The sequence below is a fragment of the Malaclemys terrapin genome, chromosome 6 (assembly GCF_027887155.1).
Source record: "Malaclemys terrapin pileata isolate rMalTer1 chromosome 6, rMalTer1.hap1, whole genome shotgun sequence".
NCBI lineage: Eukaryota > Metazoa > Chordata > Testudines > Emydidae > Malaclemys > Malaclemys terrapin.
This window is the reverse complement of record NC_071510.1, coordinates 102,986,815-103,012,105: the sequence shown is the minus strand read 5'-3', so window position 1 is coordinate 103,012,105 and position 25,291 is coordinate 102,986,815. Positions and strand designations below refer to the sequence as shown.

The window sequence follows — 25,291 nt, the reverse complement described above, 5'->3', positions numbered from 1 at the left end:
CTAAATTTTTAGCTGGCTTTGGAAATGAGAGGGAGGGGGATAGCAGGAGGCTACTCCAGATAAAAAGGCGTTTGCATCAGCAGTGCGGACATCATACAGAAGGACAAAGAGGAGACCAAGCTCTTGATGAATGGAAGAAGCGAGGAGGGGAGTAGAGAAAAACAAAGTTCATGAGAGCCTAGAGCAACTCCATGGAAGGACAGGTACTTTTGAATAGGCTCTTTAAATGACTGGGAAGCCAGTGGAGGAGTATAGGGGAAAGTGATTGTGCTTTGTAAGGTAATTATAGTTTATTTCAATAAATTAGTACATTAATCCTGGTATAAGCATGGATATCAAAGAAGGCTAAAGCTTGTCTTTACTGTGCATCCAGAGTTCCATAAGCCTCTGGGGGAAGGAATTCACCCATAAGCTACAGAGCAGCAGCAGAGCTGCCTCCCACCTGCTTCTTCAGCCCAGGGTTGCAGTTCTTCTTGTGGCTGGTATACTCTGGTACACCACATGGATGGGAAAATGGCTAGTGCATCGAACTAGCTTCATATCTACAGCTCCTGCCCAGGACGTTCCCCCAAAATCCACTACCATGGTGGCATGGTGATGTTAACTGCCAATAAAAGCTCCCCAAATCATCACCATCCCATTCCCCCACCACATAACCTACCCACACCAGTTCTAGAGTATGAAGGGTCTTTCATGTACTATATACAGGAAAGAAAGCCTTGTGTGCCCCATAATGCAGACTAAACTAGAAACACAGTACAAGTGAATGGATGGAAACATTCTGGAAGCATTTTCTATCTGAGAATTATCTCCCTCATCCTGAGTAAGTTATAGTCTTTGATGGGAACAGTTTCAGGCCATTCTACCAGCTCGAGTCTGTGATAAACAATATATTAAAACGTCCCCTACCACCAAAAAACCCCAGACAAAATAAATAAGAGGGCAGACAGCAGGATTTTACACATGCTGGACTTACGGAGAACTGGGAACTAGGAACGTGTTAGGGAATGGAATTAAAACAATACTTCGGCATTCATACTTATACCTTACAATGTCATAAGCTAAGAGCAATATATTGTTCTTGACTCTGAGTTACCTAGTGTCAAAGCTGTTTAATATTCCATTAAATGTTAGTACAGTCTAAGTATTGTAAAAATAATAGTCACTACTTACAGTTGCTCAATTTGTTCAAATTCTTTTTCATCTTCTGTGGGACAAAGAAAACTGTATGGTCATTATATTATGTGTTTACTGTTAAGAAGTTATTTGACACTGAAAACTATTTCATTTCATTTTTATAATAAATTAATTGTCTAACATATAAAAGAATCAGAAAAACAGTAAACAAGGAAATTCTGTACTAATCGGCATACAGGATACACAGATGAAGTACAATTTTACTATGCTCCCTTTTATTCAAAATATCTTTCTGTAGCCTGCCTAAGATTAAGCTGTTGTATTTCCCACAAACGTCTTATTTTAGGAAAGTTTGGGGACTCTCCAACAGTTTATAAAACTGAGCGTTGAGCTTTTTCTCTGTACAGAAATGACATTTAAGTTACATCCCATCAGTTGTCCTGAACACATGGCAGTTTGAGTCACATATCTGTGCTTTTAACATTTCAGACCCTTGGGATAAATTCAGCCCTCAGGTTATGCACTGGCAAATGCCTGAAAAGCCACCACTAAACTATGGAATGCAACTTTAGCAGCCTCTTCCAAAATCCACTGAGATCACACTCTGCAGGTCTGTCCCAGCTCATATCACAGAATGGATATTTGAAAGGGATATTTGGGCTCAGGGGCCATGATCAATGCATTTTGTTTTAATACACTGCTACCTTCCCCCTCTCCACTATGATATTCTTGACATGAGTAATCTCCATCAGTGCCTGTGAGGGTTTGTGCACCCACTGTTCTGGGAGCATTTAAAATCAAACCTTGAAGTCCTTATTTGCTAATTTTACTTGTGTGAGTAAGGTTGGATTAGACTCTACATAGGCACCTGTGTCCCTACTAAAAGCATTTAGGACATGAATTTGATCCTAAATATTAGGAAATTAAAACTGAAATAATGATTAATACTCAAAAGAAGATATTTTCATTTAGAGAAAAATACATAGACAACTATCATGCAGAATTAGGAGCCACATTTTGTCCTTGACTATAATTTAAATTGAAACGGTGTGTAGAGTATGCCACTGTATCTAACAGATTATAGTATTAAAAAGTGCTAAGTGTTATTTAAAAAAACAAAGAGATCGTACCTGCATGCATCTGTTTCTTTTTGGAGTAGATCTCATACAGGAAAATAATAGCTACTAAAATAATAACTTCAGCAGCTATTGCAAGAAATGGTTTGAGTGGTGTCATATAGGTGAGAACTTTAAGGGATACTTTTCCTTTGCTCTCTCCTAGTTTAAATACAGCTTGGCACCAGTATGATCTATCATCTTTCTCTGAGATCTTCAGAATCTTGAGTTTCGTTATATTGGCATATTTTTCATCGACTATATATTTATCTGGCATCAAAGAATCATTAATAGCAACCTAATATAAAAAGACATTTAAAAATTATATGATTGCAATGTCAAAAATGTTTAATAAAATCCTTTATACTTTGAAAGTGGAAAATCCCTGTATTTACAACAGGTAACATTAGTTATAACAAATGGTGTTGCATATGTAGCACATTTTATCGAAATGTATCCATTCCAAATGTTTTATCCAAGTAAATACACTTTGCATAGTAGATGGAATGGGGCAAGGGATGGAGTGAACTCCACCGCACTAGAACTGGGAGTTGCTGCAAGGAAGGAAATATAGAGAAAAGAATAGAGAAGACTCACAAAGACAAGGGAGAGAGAGAAATGGAGAAAGAAGGATGGGGAAGGATGAGAAACAAAGGGGAACTAACAGTGGTGGGCTTCACAGCGTATGATCAATTCAAGAAAATAATAGTAAGTGAACATTTAGTTACTGCATAAAGACCATATGCTCCTCTAGATATCTGTGCAAACTATTAATTGATACCAGTGGGCATTTCACCTGGCACTGTGTGGCGCATATAGGCCTGAATTTATATCCCAGCTCACAGATCATAATTAAACATAGAATTCATCCCTTTCTTCCAAGGTAAGTTTGACATCCCTGCTTTATAGACTAATTACAAGCTATGTCCACACAGCCACAGTACACAACTGTTCAGTTCAATACATAACAGCACAGGTGAAGAAAGAATATCTTATTCAGTTCAAATAAGAGGAATTTTAGCTAGGCAACTCCAAGGAAAACAAAAGTGCTACAAATATCAGGGCTTGTCTACACTTAAAATGCTACAGCAGCACAGCTGCGCTGGTGCAGCTCTTCAGTATAGACACTACTCCCATTGGCATAGGTAATCCACATTCCTGAGAGGCAGTATCTAGGTCGATGGAAGAATCCTTCTGTCAACCTAGCACTGTCTACACTGGGGGCTAGGTCATTATAGCTACGTCTCCCAGGGGTGTGAACATAGCTATCTATACCAATGTAAATTCCTAGTGTAGACTAGGCTGAATTGTACCTTCAAAGTCATCAGTGAATTAATTGCTCAGTGTGCTGCTAGAGGTGCTCGCTTCTGGATGAGATGTAACACCTCGTTCTTGATCACTTAAAAATACCATGGCACTTTTGGCAGACCCAGTGCTCATTCCTGATTAAATTCTTATTGGATCATCAGTCTGCCTGGCTAAAATGCCTCTTTTGTGCAACCCACAACACCTCACTGAGCAGTTAAGTTCACTGATGACTCTTAAGGTAGAATTCAGCCTAGTGAATTACCAACACTGATTCTACCAGCATTTGTTTTTTTCCCTGGAGATTATTAACCTGGCCCAACCCTGCTTGGTTTATGTGATCTGACAATAATACTGCCTGAGGTGGTACAGCTGCAGATAAGCTACATATATTCAGGGATAAAACCTGGGAAGCATTGAATACTTGAGCCTAATCTTCTGGCACTTGCTGGACTCTATGGGAGTTTTGCTTTTGACTTCCCTGATGTACGATCAGGCCTATTGACTAAAATAGGAGTTGGAGGTGCTCAGCACCTTCAGGACTTGGTCTCAGAACATACATTATTTTCCGAATGTGATCAACATTTTTGTTTTGTTTCTATTACTTCAACTTCATTTGTTGCTGTCCTTTGCATTTTCCCACTTACTGGCACCGTTTTATGTTTGAAACTTTGGGCCAGATCTTCAGCTGATGTAAATTGGCTTATCTCCACTGAAGTCAGTGGAGCTACACTGGTGTAAACATGTGAATTCAAGTATTTATAAATAATGGGAATTGGGAGAGTGTGATGGCCACTTAAATAACATCTCCAGATTAAAAACTGATCATTCATCAAAGCGAAAAGTTGGCAAAAATGAAAAATGTAACCAGTCCTAGTTATTGTTAGGGTGAGACCTGGTATAAATGACTAAGGAACATTAGAGCTGTAAGGGTTAATGTGGCTGTGTTGGTCTAGAAATTAGAGCAAGGAGTCATATGGATTTGGTTTCTAATCAAGGCTTTACTTCTAAATTACTGTATACAGTTGGGCAGACCACTTACCTTCTTTTGTCTTTTCATCCCAAATGGATAAAAATCCAGATAACTTGATACTGCATTTTAGTTAAGCTTTGTTAGGCAAACAAGCCTCCTGTCTTTCCTATAAAGAGTTTTCCAAGCTACTGGTCTCTACTGAAAAATTAAATATCTGCCCCAAATGTACTGTAGTAGTCCTTATTCAGGACCCTGGGCTCCCCTATAATTCTTCTAGAAGACGGATGCTGCAGGGGAAGGATGGATGGTGTGGAAATGTAGAAGTAGTGATCTTCCCATGGGGCTGGGACTCCAGAGTTGTGGATAGCTCAGGCAGATAGGCACAGATGTCTTCCAGGACATCATTCCTCACACCAGTGGTGATACAGCAGCATAAGATAGTGATTATGCTCTCGGCATTACCTTGTGCTTCCTTCCCCTCTGTGTTGCAAAAAATCTGAGAGATTATTTTAGACAGCAACAAGGTGGGAGACCATCTATATATGGGTTCTGAAGAGGAGCCATGTTGCGTGAACAAAAAGGGAACCCAGGGTATATTGTGGAGACACTGGGAATACTGTGAAGCCATTGGACTCCATACAAAACGCCTGCCCTCCGGACTCCTGAGGATTAAGAGAGATGGCTAACTAGGTCCCACAACAGGATGATTAGGAGGAAATTGTAAGTTGAATTGTGAGCTAATACATATTTTTCCCTATGGAGGACAGTATGTCTCTCGGTTCTTATTCAAAAAAAGCTCCCACAGGAGTCAACAGAAGTTTTGACTGAATGTGGATAAAAGTGAACACCTCAGGATTGTGCCCACCCATCTGATTTGTTTTGAGTTCATTAGATTGTAATCATATGGTGCAGGTCCTCGGTAAAGATATCTATGATGGCCTACACTGATAGATTATAGTTTTATCATGTGAATTCATATCAACTCTATCTAAAGAATAAGGTAGGATTTGTGAAAGCTGCTGTAGGTATATGAAGCATGAATTAATTATACTGTGCAAAAGGACAATGTGCTTGCAATCAGTTGTTTCGTTGTTTTGTGTGACCAATGAAGGGAAATCTTACCTGGTCACTTCCATTACTCATGTACCAGATCCAGTTGATGGGAATATATTTGAGACTTTTACATACCAGGACAACAGTATCTCCTACATAACTGACTACGTGATGCTCTTTCCCTTCAATCTGAGGTACTAAGAATAAATAGAGAAAATGTACTAAGTTAGCTGTAAGGATTTTAACTGAAATATATATCACATCAAAGCTTTTAATTTTTAAGAATGTATTAGTAGCAAGTCCATTCTCTTTTCATATCCTCAATTAATTTGCAAACTGTTGTATAGCATATGGCTTCTAATGTGTGAACTATGTAAAGGTTACTTCTGGCTGGTGTTCCACATACAGAATTTTTATTGATATCTATGGGAATTCTGCTTGCAGAGCAGTTGCAGGATTTGGCATCAGTGCAGTAGCTATCAAAAAGTAACTTTAAAAGCTAAAGTATTAACTGACTTGTGGTATTTCCACCCTCCCACCCCCATACCCAGCAGTGAGCAATCCATGATTCAGATTCTGCTACAATTTATATGAATACATAATCTAAGCATAAAAATCCATTCAATTTCCAAAACTGCAAGGCTTCTTTTCAGACTATAATAACATAAAATAATAGTATTTGGTCAGTTTTGTGTGCTGAGAAATATTGCTGCAGAACAGTTTTCACTTCGTCTTGATTGAAAAAAATGAAGGGGTGATGGAAATGTTATACTTTCAAACACTGACTGCGAGGTGTAGATACCAAGTGAAGTACCAGCCCAATCCTGCAAGATACAGTACTGGGCCACAAGAAACAATGTATAAGATATTAATTTGGAATTACTTGTGCTGTAATTTTATCATCATTCTAGATGACCTAAAGCCTTCCCAGAAAACCATATCCTCTGTTGAACATATTGCTGCATCTCACATATATAATTAGAGCTGAGCAAATAAACCATGACAGATAATTTATCTGATGAATGTCACCTCTTTTTTTCTGTTCTTGGAATATCTACTAGCAGATCATGATTTTCTCAAATGCATTTTATTTCTTACATTTCACTCGCTTTGTCTTGCTATTTGGAATATGAGACTATGTGTTTAGTGATGCTAGGTCATCACACAAGACATAGCAGGCCAGATCCATGCCTTCAATGGAGCTATGATAATTTATACCAGCTGAAGATTTGCCTCAAGTAATTTTTTTTCTCTTCCTTAATAGGATAAGTGTAAATTCTATACGTTTTCTGTTGTGAATTTAAATAAATAAATTTAATATTCACTTTCTGTGAGTATTCAAGCTTGCAGTCTTCAAATTCACTTTCCAGGAGCATTCATGCTAGTAAAATATGATTGCTTGCATACTCTGTGATTGCAGAAAAGTGTGCAAATGTGACTGAAGAGAATTCATAAAAAATTCAAATGAATACTCAAGAACATTTCTCACTACTTGCTCAACTCTAGATGAGCCTTACTACTAGCTTAGTTGTTACACACGTTAGCAATGTACATCAATCCAGCTGTCTCTGTGTACCATCATTCCATATTTTACTCGTATCTTTAAAAAGGGCCTTTAAAGTCAGAGTAACTTTAATCATTAGTCCGTTTTAGTAAAAAGGGACAGTATCAGTAAAAACTGTTGCCAATCCTGTGCAATTTGGGGGAAGAGGGCAAAAACAAAACAAAAAGGTCAGAGAAACAAAGGAACTGTCACAAATAATAAAGAAGGCAAATTTGAGTAAAGAAATCTGAAAACCCTTTTATTCTTCCAGAGGATGTTTACTGAATTAAAAAAGATTTTAGCATGCAATGGCAGAATATGGTCCTAGGTATTACAAGTACAGCTGCCACTGGCAGTTTCTGTGACTAACACTATACACCAGGGAAGCCATACACATAATTCATGTAGGGAAGGGAGTATGGAGTCTTCGCCCAGGCTTCTGCATGGTCTTCTTGAAGGCCACACAGAATTACAGCTCAGGGAAATGCAGTGACTGTTACCAAATTGCTCCACCTTAGCAGCACCTTGGAGGCAGAAGGGGTGGTGAGTAGGCAATGACTTTGCCCACCTCTACTTGCACTAGGGTTAGAATGCAGCATTGCTTAAAGTCCTAGATTGCTCCCTTTCCTGTGTAACTGGGGAGCCACAATATAGCCCTAAATAAGGAAGAACAGTTACAACTGAAAAATAAATCTCTCCTTTTAAGGAAGAGCAGGATTTAAACTGAAGCCTGGAGGGGAACCAGCTAATCAACAGCCCCAGGTTACCACCAGTGGCAGATATAAGATAGCTCCCCCTTGTGACCCACAATCCACAGAGGTAGAACCACACAGGACATTTCATCATGCGTGATCTGACTGACAGTGGTCTTAGTGATCCCTGATTGGCTCTTTGATATATAAGCCCACAGGGTGTACCAAGAAGTGTTCAAATTACAGTGTGGATCCTGAGCTGGCTGTCGTGACTGCCTTGCTGCTGAACTCCGAGTAGTGACCGTGGCTCTGACTTGGATTCTGACTCCAGATTGACCCCTGGAATCCCAACACAGACCCCAATTCCTGGTACTGATCCTTGTCCTGATTCCTGAGTTTGGCTCTGATCCTTGACTGACTCTTCACCCTGACTCTGGCTTGACCTTCAGCTTCACTCTTGACCCAATACTGACTCTGACACCTAGCTTCAGTTCCTGGATCCCAAGCTCCTGAAACTGGTCCTGCCTACGTTTGCGCAGGATCCTGATGCTCCTATATCTTCTTGCTTATTGTACATATTTATATGTGTTGTGTAGACATTTAATATTAATGAATACATTAGAGCACTCTGTGTGTGTTAGCTCCTATGCCCTCTATAATCTCTTTCTATAAGCTTCTCTTACATTCCTGTTGTTTCTTGTAGGCACCATGGGTGAAATAGCTCCAGTAAAGTCAATGGAAGTTTTGTCATTGACTTCAGTGGGACCAGGATTTCACCCCAGGTCTTTTTCACAGAATTCTAGCATTCAAGCTTAAGTGCTGTTAGTGCTAAATTCATCCCTTGTTTGTAATCATGGAGTTAATTATAGTCGTGTTGACTTTAAACCACAGTGTTTAGCAATCAGATGTACTAGCATATCAGGCATCGCTTGTGGCTTGGAAATTATTCTCACCACATTAGCAACTGGAAGATTCAGATCTCACTCTTTCCCCTTTTCCCGCACAGTGACATCAATCTGAGAGGATGTCAAGTCAGCAGCTTTTATGGCATCAAAAGTGGCAGCTCTTGACCCATTCTGAAGCAATTCTCTCATCTTATGGTGATAAATCAACCAGTCCCTATTCATCATGTTTTGTCAGAGGTGACTTCTCTGATTAACTTTTCATAGTAGCTATTTTATACTTTCAGAAGAATAAGAGTTCCTTTGGCCTATTTAAAATACACACTAGAATAGGCACTCAGCTAAATCTTATTCAGATGCTCGTAAGGAAAAAATATATTGACATTTCAGATGACGAAAGAGAGTTTGAATAAAACACTATATTTCTTTCTTTTTTATCAACCCAGAAGTAATTGCACTGCAGCAGTCTTGCTCTCTAGTGGTTGAAGGTTTGAAGCAGATGTCATGCTTCTACGACAGACTGCAGTGTAAGGGATAAAGTTTCATCTTTTTTCAAAGATATGTGGCCAGATCCTAGCTGATGTAAATCAGCAGAGTTCCACTGACTTCCATGGAGCTGTGCTGGTTTCTGCTGCCACACTGAGTGCAAGTTCTGTACGGTTTATTTTTTTTATTTTAAAAAATGTCTCCAAGCAGAGTTCTACCCAGTACTGCATACTGGCTCCACTGGTTTTCTTAACAAATCAGTGAGTGCTAAATGCTTTGTTTGTTTGCTTGCTTGCTTATTGGTTTTGGGTGGTGAGGGGAGCTTATCATTGTTCCTCAAGAGCACTTTACATTTCCTTATTTGAGCATCTCTTTTCATTTTAATGGCTCCAAAAGTTAGCAAGGGGCAGAATGTCTTTTGGATTAAATGTCACAAAATTTTACAGTCCTTTCATTTTACCTGTTTATCAGTCAACTGAATTTCACCTGTTTCTAACATGTTCTAAAATGCATATATTTAATGGACACACTAATATAGTCTATTAAAATGGATTGCATATACAGTAACTCCTCGCTTAATGTTGTAGTTATGTTCCTGAAAAATGTGACTTTAAGCGAAACGGTGTTAAGCTAATCCAATTTCCTCATAAGAATTAATGTAAATAGTGGGGGTTAGGTTCCAGGGAAATTTTTTTCACCAGACAAAAAAATATATTATATATACACTTATAGTGTGTGTGTGTGTGTGTATATACACACGCACAGACAGAGTATAAGTTTTAAACAAACAATTTAATACTGTACACAGCAATGATGATTGTGTAGGTTGGTTGAGGTGATGGAGTCAGAGGGTGGGATATTTCCCAGGGAATGCCTTACTGCTAAATGATGAACTAGCACTTGGCTGAGCTCTCAAGGGTTAACACATTGTTGTTAATGTAGCCTCACACTCTACAAGGCAGCACGAATGGAGGGAGCGGAGACAGCATGGTAGACAGAGACAGAGATACACACCACTCTAAGTACATTGACTTTTTAAGTAGATCAGCAAGTTGAGACAGCAGCTGCGGCCAGCAAGCTCCCTCCATCCTGAGCCCTGTTGTGTCCCCACCCAGCTCTATATGGAGAAGGAGTAAGCAGGAGGCATGAACAGGGGGGAGGGGGATACCCTGACATTAGCCCTCCTCTTCCCCCCCCACTGCACAGCAAGCAGGAGGCTCCCGGGAGCAGCTCCAAGGCAGAGGGCAGGAGCAGCACATGGCAGTGGGGGGAGGGACAGCTGAACTGCCGGCAATTGATAGCCTGCTGGGCAGCTGCCGCACAGGGAACTTAGGGGAGTGGGGAGCTGCTGGTCCACCCTGGTTCCAAGCCACCATCAGCTAGCTGCAACGGGCTGCTCTTCCTGCAAGCAGTGGACAAAGCAGGCAGCTGCCAAACGACGTTATAAGGGAGCATTGTGCAACTTTAAATGAGCATGTTCTCTAATTGATCAGCAACGTAACAACGAAACAACATTAACTGGGACGACTTGAAATGAGGAGTTACTGTATATGTGTATTTATATATATATAAATATATTGTTGTTATATATATATATATATATATATATATATATATATATATATATATTCATTCTTTCTAAATTCGCAAATGCTTATTTCAATCTGAAATTGCCAATATTCATCCAAATCTGAATTTGTCCCAAATCTGTCTCAACTGTACCAATCACTAGTGATTTTCCTATTAAACTCAATTAAGTTTTGAGGTTTAAATTTTCAAAAGTGACTAGTGATTTGGTTGCCTCACTTTTTCAATGTCTAAATTGAGACACCATTAACAGGTCTGATTTTTCTAAGAGTAACGAGCCTCCACTCTGAAAATCAGACCACTTTAAGATGCCTCAAGCTGGGCACTTCAGAATTTAGGCTTACACCCTCTTTTAGCCTTTTCCATGTAAAGGAAGGAACTAAAAGGAAGGAATTAATTTAATCCATTGTTAAATAAAAAGTTAGCCTTTGTTCAAAACTCTTCATTTCATATCTTAGGAAGGGATATCATGGATAATTACTCAAGATTCTCACTTAGCTTAAGTGGCTTAGCTACTACTGCTGCAGTTTTAATCATAAGGAAATAATAACTGTTTTCAGCTTGAATGGCTAATTATTAATAGTTACCAACTATGATTACAAGAGTTCAATGTGTTATATAGGAGATCAGAGTAGATGATCACAATGGTCCGTTCTTGCCTTATAATCTATGAATGTTTATATGATTTTCAAGTGAAACAACCAAAGTTAATACAACTTGCCTTGTAAATGAAATGTGGCATTAACTTCTTGGTCACTTTTAAAAACACAAGTGTAATTTCCCATTTGGTTTCTATCTCTGATCTTCAACCTAAAAAAAAGCAAAATAATTAATGCCTATATCTTTGCTGTCTCACATTTTAGATACCAGACACTTATAGAAAAAAAAGGAAACCAGAAAAGATTGATTGGAATATGAAATACAAGTTGCTAAAAGTGTGGGGTTCAGGTTTCATGCAGTTTGACAGAAAGAGAATAAATAAACTCTATGAAATATAAAAATTAGAAAATGTACACATGGGTGTATATGCACATACACTGTACTCTTTCTGTGTTTCACAAATACACACATGCACACACATAGACACACACTCAAGATTGGATGTCTTTCTAAATGATATGCTCTAGATCAACCACAAGTTACTGGGTTCCATGCAAGTTTACTGAGTGAAACCTATGGCCTGTGTTATGCAGGATGTCAGACTATATGAGTTCCTTCTGGCCTTAATGTCTATGAGTCATCATGAAGCCTATGGATCTTGCAGCTGTAGATCACCATATAGAATAATTTTTAAAGGGATGTCGTCCCATTGTCTGGGATAGAGCAAGTGGTGGACTCCCAATTGGCTCTGTCACAGCCAGTATGGAAGACACACATGTAGACTGTGCATGCACATGTGCAGTAACGGGTAGCTGTGTACGTGCACAACCCTGATATTTCCTTTCCCAATTTCTACCACAATGGAGAATTTCTCGTGTTATAAAAATGGTGGCTCTAGAGTCTTCTTCTCTGGAAATTTTTGAAATACCCAATAAAACTTCCTTTTAGAAGATTTAAACACATTTCAATATTTCCCCCCAAAATATATCCACCATGTAATATATGGAGGAGGAGTTAGTGCAGTGGATGGAGTGGGGGAAGGAGAAGGACAAAGAGCTCCTCCATCCCTTCTTCCCGTGGTAATGAATACAGGTGGTTTAGAAGAGACAGGTAGTATAGAGCAGTGGTTTTCAAACTTTTTTTCTGGGGACCCAGCTGAAGAAAATTGTTGATGCCCATGACCCAACGGAGCTGGGGATGAGGGGTTTGGAGTGTGCAAGGGGCTCAGGGCTGGGGCAGAGAGGGCTGTGGTGCGGGGGAGAGGGCTGTGGGATGGGTCCAGGAATGAGGGGCTCTGAGTTGGGGGGGTAGTTCAGGGCTGGGGTAAGGGGTTGGTGTGCGGGAGGGGGGCAGGGCTCTAGGCTGGAGCCAGGGATGAGGGGTTTGGGGTGCAGGAGGGGCTCCGGGTTTGGGGGGGACTCAAGGCTGGGGCAGGGGATTGGGGCATGGCCTTACTTCCGGCAGCTCCCGGCCAGCAGCGCAGCCAGGGTGCAGAGGCAGGCTTCCTGCCTGTCCTGGCACCGCGGACTGTGCAATGTCCCAGAAGCGGCCATCAACAGGTCCAGCTCGTAGGTGGAAGCGCAAAAGTGGCGCCATGCGGCTCTCGCCCACAGGCACCGCCTCCTCCCCCACATCTCCCATTGGCTGGCCTGGTGTTCGGAGCGGGGGCAGCGTGTGGAGCCCCGTGACCTCCCTGTCTAGAAGCCGGACCCGCTGCTGGCCGCTTCCGGGACGCAGCGCGGTATCAGAACAGGATGAAATTAGCCTGCCTTAGCTGGGCAGCACCGCCGACGGACTTTAACATTCCGGTCGACAGTGCTAACCAGAGCCGCTAGGGTCCCTGGGTGCTGAGCAAGGTGACCTAATGCCTTACATGCCCTGACCCAGTACTGGGTCATGACCTGAACTTTGAAAAACACTGGTACAGAGACTTTTCTAGTTACTTGAGAGAAGGGAAAACCAACTCCTCCTCCCTAGCCAGGCACCATCTCCTCCTACTACTCCCATTTCAGATTCCGCTGCCTGGAGGAGTCCTCTGTTTACTAGACAGAGAGGAGAAGGGACTAAATTACCTCAAGACAGGAAGAGGTGAAAGAATTGACTCTAACCCCTTACATAATCCTTGGCTCCCAATTATGGGTCATGGTACTGTTCCTCATTCAATGTGACCTTTTTAATGTCTATATCTTTTGTAACATACCTGTTTTTATAGATATCACACCTTAACATGGAAAACATTTTTCATCAGATATTAGTATTTGTGCTTGCTTCAGCAGCACATATACAGCCCATGCTGATAATGGTTACCCAACAACATATGTATTTGATTTAATTCCTTTAGTTGTGCCAGGCAAACTGTAAAGAAGACTCACATATATTGAGTACTCCAGACATTTTGCGTTTCATTAATGGTGACATTGCTACTTTCAAGTCTTTCATTATCCTTCTTCCACGTCACTTCAACAGTTGCTGAATCAGTGGATGCTCTAGTCAAGCTACACAAGAGTGCAATGTTAGCTGGATTATATAATATGACATTTTCCTCCACTGGAGCACTGGAAAACCCTATCAAAGAATAAAACAGATGAAATTATCTAAAAGAAACATACTACTTCCTTTTGGGGGGTTGGGATATCTTTCAATTATTGGGCCAAATTCTGGTTTCATTTACACTGGTGAAAATACAGAAAAGCTGCACTGGTGCTTTTGAAAATTCCACCCTCAGGTCCTTTTGGGCCTACAGTTTTAGATATTGATTCTGTGTCCATTGAAGTCAACAGCAAAACTCCCAAATTCAATGCTGCTGAATCAGGCCCTTAACACTACTGTTGCTTGATCTGGTTGTGTGTTGTTTAAGATATCTTTAGATCCATCTGCTGCTGCTGTTGTTGCTTTCCCAATGGCAAACTACCAATACTGCAAGCAGCAACGTGAGAACATTCCCATACCAACAGGAAAAATGACACATTTTTGGCTTTTAACCAGTTTCTTTTGGGTGTAATGATTTGCATAACCAAAAAGGTTTTGATTGCAAATAGACATTTTTTACAGGCTGAAAAAGCATGTGAATAACAAGCCTTTTGATCCTGAAAGATATAAATAAATCTCTGACTCCATAACCCCAAGCCCTCTGTTGACATTTCATTCCATCCTTAGACCTTCCTTCTTGGCCTGCTGCTATAACTGCTGTTGGCCTGACTGTATGTCTGATGGAATTCTGCTCTCTGGGAGCATACCCTGCATATAAGAGTTGCACTGCATTGCACAACCCAACTCCCTTCTGAGAAGAACAGCGGCTGAAAGGAAGCCATAAAGCATGCCCCACTAGCTCATCAGAGAAATTGGAATCTAAGAGACAAGTAAGATACAACACAGGAAGTGGAAAAGCATCATTCCAAGGGACACAAGGCCTCACCACAAAACACTTTTTTCTTTATATGCTTTTGACATAGGCATTTGAGGCTTATAGATCAAGGGAGCTTAAAATTCCACAGGTGGAATGTTAAAGCCCCAGATCAAGGAATATTAAAGTTTACGTATAAGGCCTGGGTCTTGTGTTTTCTTCTGTAAGAGAGTGGAGTCACAACCACAATCCATTTACTAAAGTAACTATCTATTTCTGGTGACATCTCTTAGATGCAAAAATATAATAAGAGCATTATATCTGCCAGATTTGTGTATCAGTTTATAATCAAGAATCAAAGTGATTGCAAAACTTACACTAAAATCCATTTGAAGAATCAGATGAATAATGAAGGCTAAAACAATATGGGTGACATTCAAGATTCATTATTTTTAAAATGCCGGACTTCAGATGAATGGGAAATTATACTTCTCTGGTGTTAGATGTAGGAATTTCTATAGTGCCAATCACCAAAGCATCTGAGTAGCTAGAGGAAAATGTACTGAGAGATGTACAAAGATAGAGATAACTGTTAGGGAAATATTAAACTCTAGTGGCTTCACAAAGAGGTCTAGCACAAGGTCTATGCATCACTTCCATCACAGTTCAGCCTTCAAAATATTGCACTGGCCCAATGCACAGGCATGAATTTCACCCAATGGAAGGTGAGGGTGCTCAACATCTCGTAGAATTGGACACTTAGAAACTGCTGTCTATTTTAATCTGCTCTAGTTGAAGATGGCTTGGGGCTTTTGTTTCTGCTACAAATTTGTTATAGCTTCCAGTTGGGTAACTGGAAATTTCTGCCTTATATGATCCATCTGTGGCTCTCTTTTCATCCTCTCAGAGTGTCCACTCCTGTGAGATGCTGAGTGTCTCCTGCAAGGTGCTGTGTACCCTAAACTTATCTATAGGTGGATTCATTAGAACAGTGTATTTCCCACTCCTTAAAGTGATTTATGGTTCACACATTTTGTCGTTCCTAGCAAAGAAGACAAAATACTTATTACTCCAACTTGTGTTTTCAATAAAGTGTTGAGTCTGATTTTCTGCAGCTTAAACAGCTATTAGAATGGAATAACAATGAATAATGGGCCAAGCTTATTAATCTCCTCTCTCCTAGAAGGCGTGTAGTTTAAGATTTTGCCTACTCCGGTGTTACTAGTTAAACTGTGGATAAGAGAAATGCCTACCTTAAATACATTTTAGGCATAAAGATGAAGCAGTACAAGCAAATAATTTTGTACTATCACAGCCATTTGATGTTACAGAATAACTGGAAAAATAATTGTAACATTAAACATGCTACAGGGTGAAGAATAAACACATTTACCATCTATGGATTTGCTATACACCGCTGATGTGAGATTAGATATATTCTCCTCAGTCTGCTGATTAAAATCTTGTGTGCTGAGATGTGAACCTATCAAAAAAGAAAAATTGAAGTGATTATCATACAGCTGTCATTATTCAGCAGAGTGTTATTGATATATTGTAACTGTTTATTTTAATAATCTTAACAGAAATGCAGGGAGCTTGTAGAAGACTAATTTCCACTCAGCCTCTTTGCCGTGTACCATGTATTAATTGTCAGAGTACGAAATTAGTAGTGTCCTGAGATCATCATTATTATTATGCCATTTAAAAATGTTAAATTTCTGGCCGCTGGCTCTTTCTACAACACTGTAGCCATGATCATGACAAGTGGAAAGTGGAATATCTAGCTATGCTAGGACTTGATTCAGCAATGCAGTTAAGCATATGCTGAACTTAAGTGTGTGAGTTATCCCATTCAGTGTATGGGACTACTCAAGTGCTTAAAGTTAGTCATATGCTTAAATACCTTGATGAAATGGGTCCTCTATGAATAGCTGGGATTACAGTGAAAATAAGAATCACCACAACAAGACATACAGCCCTGGAGTAAAATCCTGGCTCTACTGAAATCAATGACAAAACTCACATTGATTTCAATGGAGTCAGGATTCCATCCCTGGTCCATAAAAATTCTTCCTATCATGAAGAGAATCTCCTGCCCTGCATAGTGAATCCTATTAAATAACATTGCTTTCATGTTTAAAAGACACTTCCTTCCTGCAGGAATAGAACAAATCTTAAAGGGCAAGGACTACAATGGAAACTGTGGGTGGGGGGAAATTCCAGATTTTCCACATAAGAAGTTAAAACTCCTGTGCTTTTAGAAAGGAGAAAATGAGCTGTTCTGAGGCTGCCTTTTCAGAGCTCTAGATAGCCTTACTAATGGAGAAAATAAGCAGCTGTCATGCAAACAGTAACCACTGTAAAGCACAATTCTATTTCTTTCAAATTCAATACTGTTGTTTGCTCTCAGGTGTTGTCTGTATTTCAGGAACAAAGCAGGGAAGTAACTAAACCAAAAATTGCAGCTTTGAACAACAAATATATTTTGCACAACTAAAAAGACATTTTCTGGTTAAAAAAGTCACAAACTGAAACTGTACAATATTAACAAGAACGACAAATGTGCGCATATTTATAGATCACTAATAAATAGGAGCCCAGTCCCAAGAGGTGTCAATGACTGTCAACAGAGCCATTAGAAATTGAGGCTGGGTGAATGGTCAGTGTGAAACCTCAGCAAAATCATAGCAATTCAGAAAAAAATGGCTTGAAATAAATGAGTTTTGCAAAACTTTGACCAAGAGGATTAGTACAATTTATTTTTTAAGGAAAAGTGTTAAGATGGGGGAATTAAAACACAGAGGTTGAGCAGCTTGCCTAAGAGGCACTGTGATGTAGCTGATTAGGCCTGGCCCAGGAAGTCAGAGATATGGGGTAAAATCCTAATTCCACAGAAGCCAAGGCAAAACTCCCACTAACTTCAGGGTTCCACCAATGAGTTCAAATTCTGATTCTTACAATGACTTGCTGTATGACCTTGGACAAGCTACTTAAACGTTCTGGGCCTCAGTTTCCCCTTCTGAAGAATAGAATTCATGAGAGGTACTTACTTCATAAGATTTAGTTGACATCATAGTGTCACAGCCATTTGAGAAAAGGGATAACAGGGGAAAAGAATTATAATCTTAAGCATACTGTAGTATAACAATTAAGATTTGTGTTTTTTACCAGGGGTAGATAAGTCATGTCCCTTTACGGTATAATCTGAAATGCTCTCTCGAGTTTGCTGATTGATATGTCGTGTTGTCATAGCTGTACCTATTGGGGAGAAAAAAGGGTTAAAACTATTTTATTTCCTTTCAGTTGAAATGATGGGACAGATGTAACTGAATTAGAAATTGGTTCTTTTCATGAATTAAATAAAAATATGGACTGAATTTCTTTCAAACAGCTGTCTGGCTCAATGTGCACAGCTATAGTTACCTTGCAGAAGAATTCCATTCAGTCAATTTCCTTTATCACATACATGTCAATTGTCAGGGTGTGATATTAGTGGTAAATCAGTAGTGTAAGTCTTCATTAAAATTGCTATGGGCCAGATTCTGACTGGCCTCACATTGTTACACAGTAGGCAAGGAAACCACAACGATCCTCCCTCCCACCAATTAATAAGGGATAGAAAAATTCCAGTATGTGTACTTAGGATGGGGAAAGGGTTGCTCTGTCACTCTTCCCCTGGGAATGCCTGATACCCCAAGGTGATGGAGAAAGGTGAGGAGGAAGTAGGGTCACGTCTTCAGCTGCTCTCATACACTGGCTGACTGAATTTGACAGTTTTGCAATAGGCTTGCTATCTCTGCGTGCCTGGGAGCTCTAGAAGGCATTCTACCTCCCCAAAAGGGTATTATGGCTCCACTAAATGACATAATCTCGCCTCAAGTTATTTAAAAATTATTACTACACGGGCAATAGCCAAAGACAAATGATAGCTACATTCATGACTAAAGAGCACAGAAAGAACAAAATTTGTTCATGTCTATAAGTAGCTGAGATTGAAACAAAAACCAGGCTTTGCTAAACAGCCAGGACTGCAGCAAAAACAGGATGTGAAAGACTGCTGCCCTTTGAGTAACTGTGAGCAGAGGTGTGTCTAGATGGAGTGACACTGTGTACTGCCTTCAGCAGAAGGCAAAGTCAGAATATTTGCCAGTTCCATAAAGTACTTTCCTCTTCCTACCAATAGCACTGTTGTCCAGTATAGATTGAGAAGGATCTCTTTGACCTCTTTCACAGGTGTCTGCAGCACAAAATCATATGACCTCTTTGAGCCACAATCCGGTTCAGACCAGACTTGTCTGATGCCATTTGTGCTAGTTCTTTGTCTTCACATTTCAACCAGTCTCAGTCATCAATGAACCAATTTGATCGGAGGGATGATGTTGAGGGACAATGCAGCTAGGGGCCTGTGTATTAATGGTGGTTGACACCAGGTATTTAATTGTATCTTACAGATAATCAGTACATTTGTCCCATAGCCAAACAGCTTTCTCCAACGAAGCATCAGACTGTGGGTTTTGTGTTTGTTTTTTCCCTATTTGCTATTTCCCTAGAGTTTTACAAATGCTTCAACACTCTTTACTAGAGTGTCGGGACCATGCTTGAGGAAGGTGGCTGATTAGCAAAGCTTGGGATTTGGCCTGCCTTTTCTTTCTTTCTTTTTTTAACAACTCAGGATGAGTTAGGTCTATCTGCCTCTATCAAACAAAGACCCTGGCAGCACACGGTGGAAGCAAGTAGGGATAACAACATGAGTAGGGTTACCATTCGTCCGGATTCCCCCAGACATGTCCGGCTTTTTGAGCTAAAAATAGTGTCCGGGGGGAATTTGTAAATGTCCGGACTTCCCCCCCATGCAGAGCGCGCACAGCTAACAGGGCAGCCGGCCGGATGGTGCCACTTACATGGGGCTCCGACAGCCAGAGAGAGCCCCTCCTCCGCTTCCCCTGCAACAGAGATTACTCCCTCCCTCCCTGCATTCGCAGATCGCCTCCGGCAGTCTGGAGCTCCTCCCCCGCTGCCCAGCGTGTGCCGGGACGAACGGCTCGGGCCGTTCCTGAGCAAGTTCACAGAGACGTTAAGCGAAGGCCAACAACAAGGGGGCCAGGGGCTTGGAGAAGGGGCAGGGAGGTTTTGGAGGGGGCAGTCAAGAGACGGGGGGGGTCGGGAGTTCTGTGGGGGCTTTCTGGGGAGTGTGGATAAGGTTTTGGGCAGTCAGAGTACAGGTAGGGGGTAGGGTCCTGGGGGGCAGTTAGGGTGGGGGGGTCTTAGGAGGGGGCACTTAGGGGACAAGAAACAGGGAGGCTTAGGTAGGGGGTGGGGTTCTGGAGGGCAGTTAGGAGCAGGGCTCCCAGGAGGGGGCAGTCAGGGGACAAGGAGCGGGGGGAGGGTTGGGGGTTCTGAGGGGGGCAGGAAGTAGGAGGGGCAGGGGGGGGCTAGGGCAGGATGGGGGCGGGGCTAGGGCGGGGCTCCTCCCGTCCCCTTTTTTGCTTGCTGAAATATGGTAACCCTAAACATGAGGGCATCACTGCACATTGCAGGAACTAATAAAGGAGGCATGGAAAAAATCCTAATCCATCAGGTAAATGAGGTTAAGTGTTGTTGTGGCACTTGGAAGCCCAGAACTGCTGCAGGTGACTGCTCTGATCAACACAAGGATTGCCTGGAATTGTGTTTGGCAGCAGGGTTCTAATCCTCATGGAAGGACAGCATGTACATGCTGCTGTATAGACATCAATGCACTTAAAGACACAGTAGGTTTTGAAATCTTACAGAAGACTTAGTAGAAAAGGACTCTTTCTGGACTTTTTATCTTCTCATGTTTTCATAATAAAATTATCACAAGGTCATGCCATATCAACCTGAAGAAAAATATGTGGGGGTGAGACAGAAGACACCAAGAAACTACATGAGTTTCATATTGCACAGACTGACTCAAACAACCCTATCACAGTGGAGAGGTTTGTGAAAACAGTTCTCATCTTACATGCCTTTGCTCAATTTTTATCAGTTTCCCCCCCTCCCCATCTCTATTCATTAGTAGATGGGATTATATAATATTTTTAATTAATAAACCATAAATAGCAACAATAAAATGTTCATTTATATAGGCCATGTCTTTTTGGCTGTAGTACAGGGCACTCCAAAATAAGATACAAAGTGCCTTGTGTCAGAGAAGCCACTGACCCAAGCCTTCCTTCCACTACTTATCTATCCAGCCCCGACACTCTTAATTCAAGAGAGAGACCTTTGTGAACAAGCTGATCTTTCCTCCGAATAGATTGGCAGGCCCTGGAGTTGCTGAGAACCATGTTAATTACCCGCAGGGTACAGACCATAGCCTTTGGGTCCTATTTCATGCTCCATTGTTTAAGTGCTGAATTTTAAAATACCATGATCTCCAGATAAATAAATAAAATCTTCAACAGCTGCCAAAAGTAGCCTGTCATTGATATTCTCATGGTTAGTTTACATGGAGCTTTTCCAACAATAGCTTTCAGAAAGTGCATCTTTTATAAAACAAAGACTTTTTAGACTAGGGCTCTCGATTAATCGCAGTTAACTCACGCAATTAACTCAAAAAAATTAATCACGATTAATCACAGTTTTAATCGCACAGTTAAATAATAGAATACCAATTGAAATGTATTAAATATTTTGGATGTTTTTCTATATTTTTATAGATATTGTATTCTGTATTGTAATTGAAATGAGTGTGTATTATTTTTTATTACAAATATTTGCACTGTAAAAATGACAAAATAAATAGTATTTTTCAATTCACCTCATACAAGTACTGTAGTGCAATCTCTTGTCGTGAAAGTGCAACTTATAAATGTAGATTTTTTTGTTAAATAACTGCACTCAAAAACAGAACAATGTAAAACTTCAGAGCCTACAAGTCCACTCAGTCCTACTTCTTGTTCAGCCAATTGCTAAGACAAACAAGTTTGTTTACATTTACAAGAGATAATGCTGCCCTATTCTTATATACAATGTCACCAGAAAGTGATAACAGGCATTTGCATGGCACTTTTGTAGCTGGCATTGTAAGGTATTTACATCCCAGATATCCTAAACAGTCGCATGCCCCTTCATGCTTTGGCCACCATTCCAGAGGACATGCTTCCATGCTGATGACGCTCCTTAAAAAAATTATGTGTTAATTCAATTTGTGACTGAATTATTTGGGGAGAATTGTATATCCCCTGCTTTGTTTTACCCGTATTCTGCCATATATTTCATGTTATAGCAGTCTCAGATGATGACCCAGCACATGTTGTTCATTTTAAGAACACTTTCACTGCAGATTTCACAAAACACAAAGAAGGCACCAATGTGAGATTTCTAAAGATAGCTACAACACTCGACCCAAGGTTTAAGAATCTGAAGTGCATTCCAAAATCTGAGAGGGACGAGGTGTGGAGCATGCTTTCAGACGTCTTAAAAGAACAACACTCCAATGCGGAAGCTACAGAACCCGAACCACTAAAAAAAAAAAAAAAATCAACCTTCTGCTGATGGCATCTGACTCAGATAATGAAAATGAACATGCATCGGTCTGCACTGCTTTGGATTGTTATCGAGCAAAACCCGTCATCAGAATGGAAGCATGTCCTCTGGAATGGTGGTTGAAGCATGAAGGGACATATGAATCTTTAGCGCATCTGGCACATGTAGATCTTGCGATGCCAGCTACAACCGTGCCATGCGAACACCTGTTCTCACTTTCAGGTGACATTGTAAACAAGAAACGGGCAGCATTATCTTCTGAAAATGTAAACAAACTTGTTTGTCTGAGTGATTGGCTGAACAAGAATTAGGACTGAGTGTACTTGCAGGGTCTAAAATTTTACTTTGTTTTATTTTGGAATGCAGGTTTTTTGGTACATAATTCGACATTTGTAAGTTCAACTTTTATTATAAAGAGATTGCACTACAGTACTTGTATTAAGTGACTTGAATAATACTATTTGTTTTTTTTACAATGCAAATACTTGTAATCAAAAATAAATATAAAGTGAGCACAGTACACTCTGTATTTATATGAAAATGTAGAAAACATCCAAAAATATTTAAATGGTATTCTATTATTGTTTAACAGTGTGATTAATCACGCGATTAATCTTTTTAAACACACAATTAATCGCAATTAATTTTTTAAATCACTTGACAGCCTTACATTAGACTGCTGATTCTTAGACCTTTGCAGTACTTGACATTTTCAAAGTACTGTACCCCCATTAACTAATGAATCCTCCCAATAAATCTGTGAAATAGGAAATTTAAACTCTTAGATTAGCCCCGGGATTTTAGTATCCAATATACCTATGTGTAACCCCACACCCAAGAAAAAGGGAGCTTGTCACAGTCTATTTAGTAGCCATGGAAGATGCCTTAACTTGCAGTCAAATTATGTCTCCTCAAAGATCCCAGTGCAAGAACTACTTTGCACTTTCTACTGGTACACACTGAGGGCTTGTATACACTGCAAGTTTTGTTGCCAAAAACTGCCTTTTGGTGACAAAACAGCAAGAGTGTACACACTACAATGGGACTTTTGTCACGAAAAACGCCCAGTTTTGGAGACAAAAACTTCCACTCCTAGGAGAGATTTTTGTCTTTTCCCCTCCCTTTATTGTCGACAAAGAGCCAGTGTAGACACTGCTGATTGTTTTGTTGACAGAAGAACTGGCTTCCGCCAGTATCCCACAATGCCTGCCCTGATTGTTCTCCTCAGTGTTTTGATCTCTGCTGCCCTGCAGGCATGTGGCCCTTCCCTTTCAAAGCTCGGGGAAGTATCTGTGTGCTGCTCCCTTTGGGGAACAAACAAAGAGCAAATCATTGGAATGCTCCTGTTCTGTGCTGCACTAGGAACACAGCGGCAGGCAGACTGCTGCTGTGGGGGGAGGGGGACAGACTGCTGTACTGCTTTGCCATTCTTCAGCACGGAGAGCTCACAGAGCTGCTCATGATGCTGCTCTCCGCAGCTGAGGGGGCTGTGGGAGAACTGGGGGAGAATCCCAAGATGTGCAGCAATCAGGTCTTCCTTCCCACAACACAGCACTGTGGGATACATACCCACGGTGCATTGCTCACCCTGTGGATGATGGTGTCCCCAATGTGGACGTGATCTGTCGACAGAGGGAGCAAGTGTGAACACCCTTTGGTGATTTTTATTTTGTCGACTTTTGGGTGTCGACATAAGTTTTGTCAACAAAACTTGGTAGTGTAGACAAGCTACTTGACTCTTAAAGTTTCTAAGAAGGAGCAAGAAAAATCTCCAGTCATCGCACAAGCACAGAAGGAAGGGCGGGTGAGAACAAAAAAAAGGCTAGTGCAAAGCAGCAAGAACGTCTTCCAATTGATGCTCTAGTTTCTTCTGAAAAAGGGACGGAACAAACAAACCCCCCCAACCCCTGCATCAAACAAATCTGACGTGCCCATATAAAGTGATTATTTTCTCTTGGGGCGTGTGGGAGAAGAGCCTTAGGGATGCTTCAGGGCGGAGAGGATTTTTGCTCGGCTGCAGTTAACCGAGACAAGAAAGCACGTCTCCATACCGTCCCCACGTCCACTCCCAGTTTGATCCAAAGAGGGGATGGAGGTACTGAAGTTAGCCTAGCAAGACTGGCTGCGGCTGGCGACGCCACTTGCAGGAGGAGACGCGCTGGCTTCGCTCGCCTAGCTGCCCTCCAACATCCCCTGAAGGACGTAGCTGCCGGGGGCCGGTGTGGAGAACAACAGGGAGGATGCTCATATTTACCTGGTTCATTAGCATCCGACAGCCACAGAGCAGCCAGGGAGAGCAGCAGCTGCAGCCGCTTGGAGCCCGCCCCGGAGCCGGAGACGCGCATGGTGCGAGCAGGGCAGCTGCAGTACCTCTGCAGTGAGACTCCTTCGGTGCCCGGCTGCTGCGCCGGAGTCACGCCTCCCGCCCGCAAGCCAGACTCTACCGTGCGCGCCGGCGGCCGGCTCGGTGCTCAGCACGCGCCAGGGACAGGAGCAGCCTCAGTGGCGACAAGAGAAGCCGCTGCCCTGCGCCTGCCCTCACTTGCCACCAGCCTCTGCTCCTGGAGCAAAATGGGACAGACGCCGGCGGCGGGAAAGAGTCGAAGGGGCGGGGGCAGGGGAGGGAGAGCAGGTGGCTAACAATGGGGGAGAGGGGACTCAATCGGGGGGCAAAGGGGTTTGTGCTCCTCTCTAGCCAGCCCTGGGCTACTGGCACGATACTAGGGTGACCAGACAGCAAATGTGAAAAATCGGGACGGGGGTAATAGGAGCTTATATTAAAAAAAGACCCAAAAATCAGGACTGTCCCTATAAAATCAGGACATCTGGTCACCCTACACGATACTCACAGGCTAGGCCCAACCTTCTGTAACGCTGCTGCTCTATCAGCAAGGCCCTGTCTTTGCCAAGCATAATCCCCCTCCCCGGCCCAGCATCACTACACCTAGTGTTGATATTTAACTGGGTTGCCAACCCTCCAGGATTGGCCTGGAGTCTCCAGGAATTAAAGATTAATCTGTAAATAAAGATTATGGCATGTGATGAA

General features: G+C 41.4%; 1 protein-coding gene across 1 annotated transcript in view; it reads right to left on the bottom strand.

Moving 5' to 3' along the window:
* The window catches only part of EMB (embigin), a 30,251-nt gene extending 5,478 nt beyond the window's left edge, over window positions 1-24,773 (bottom strand). The window contains exons 1-8 of the mRNA XM_054031949.1: window positions 24,500-24,773; window positions 17,905-17,994; window positions 16,130-16,219; window positions 13,766-13,958; window positions 11,515-11,603; window positions 5,653-5,780; window positions 2,268-2,550; window positions 1,174-1,207 (exon numbers count right to left, since the gene is read on the bottom strand). Of these exons, the coding sequence (XP_053887924.1) occupies window positions 1,174-1,207; window positions 2,268-2,550; window positions 5,653-5,780; window positions 11,515-11,603; window positions 13,766-13,958; window positions 16,130-16,219; window positions 17,905-17,994; window positions 24,500-24,590 (998 nt within the window). The 5' untranslated portion in view covers window positions 24,591-24,773. The remainder of the gene's footprint in view (window positions 1-1,173; window positions 1,208-2,267; window positions 2,551-5,652; window positions 5,781-11,514; window positions 11,604-13,765; window positions 13,959-16,129; window positions 16,220-17,904; window positions 17,995-24,499) is intronic.
* Between the last annotated feature and the right edge of the window lie 518 nt (window positions 24,774-25,291).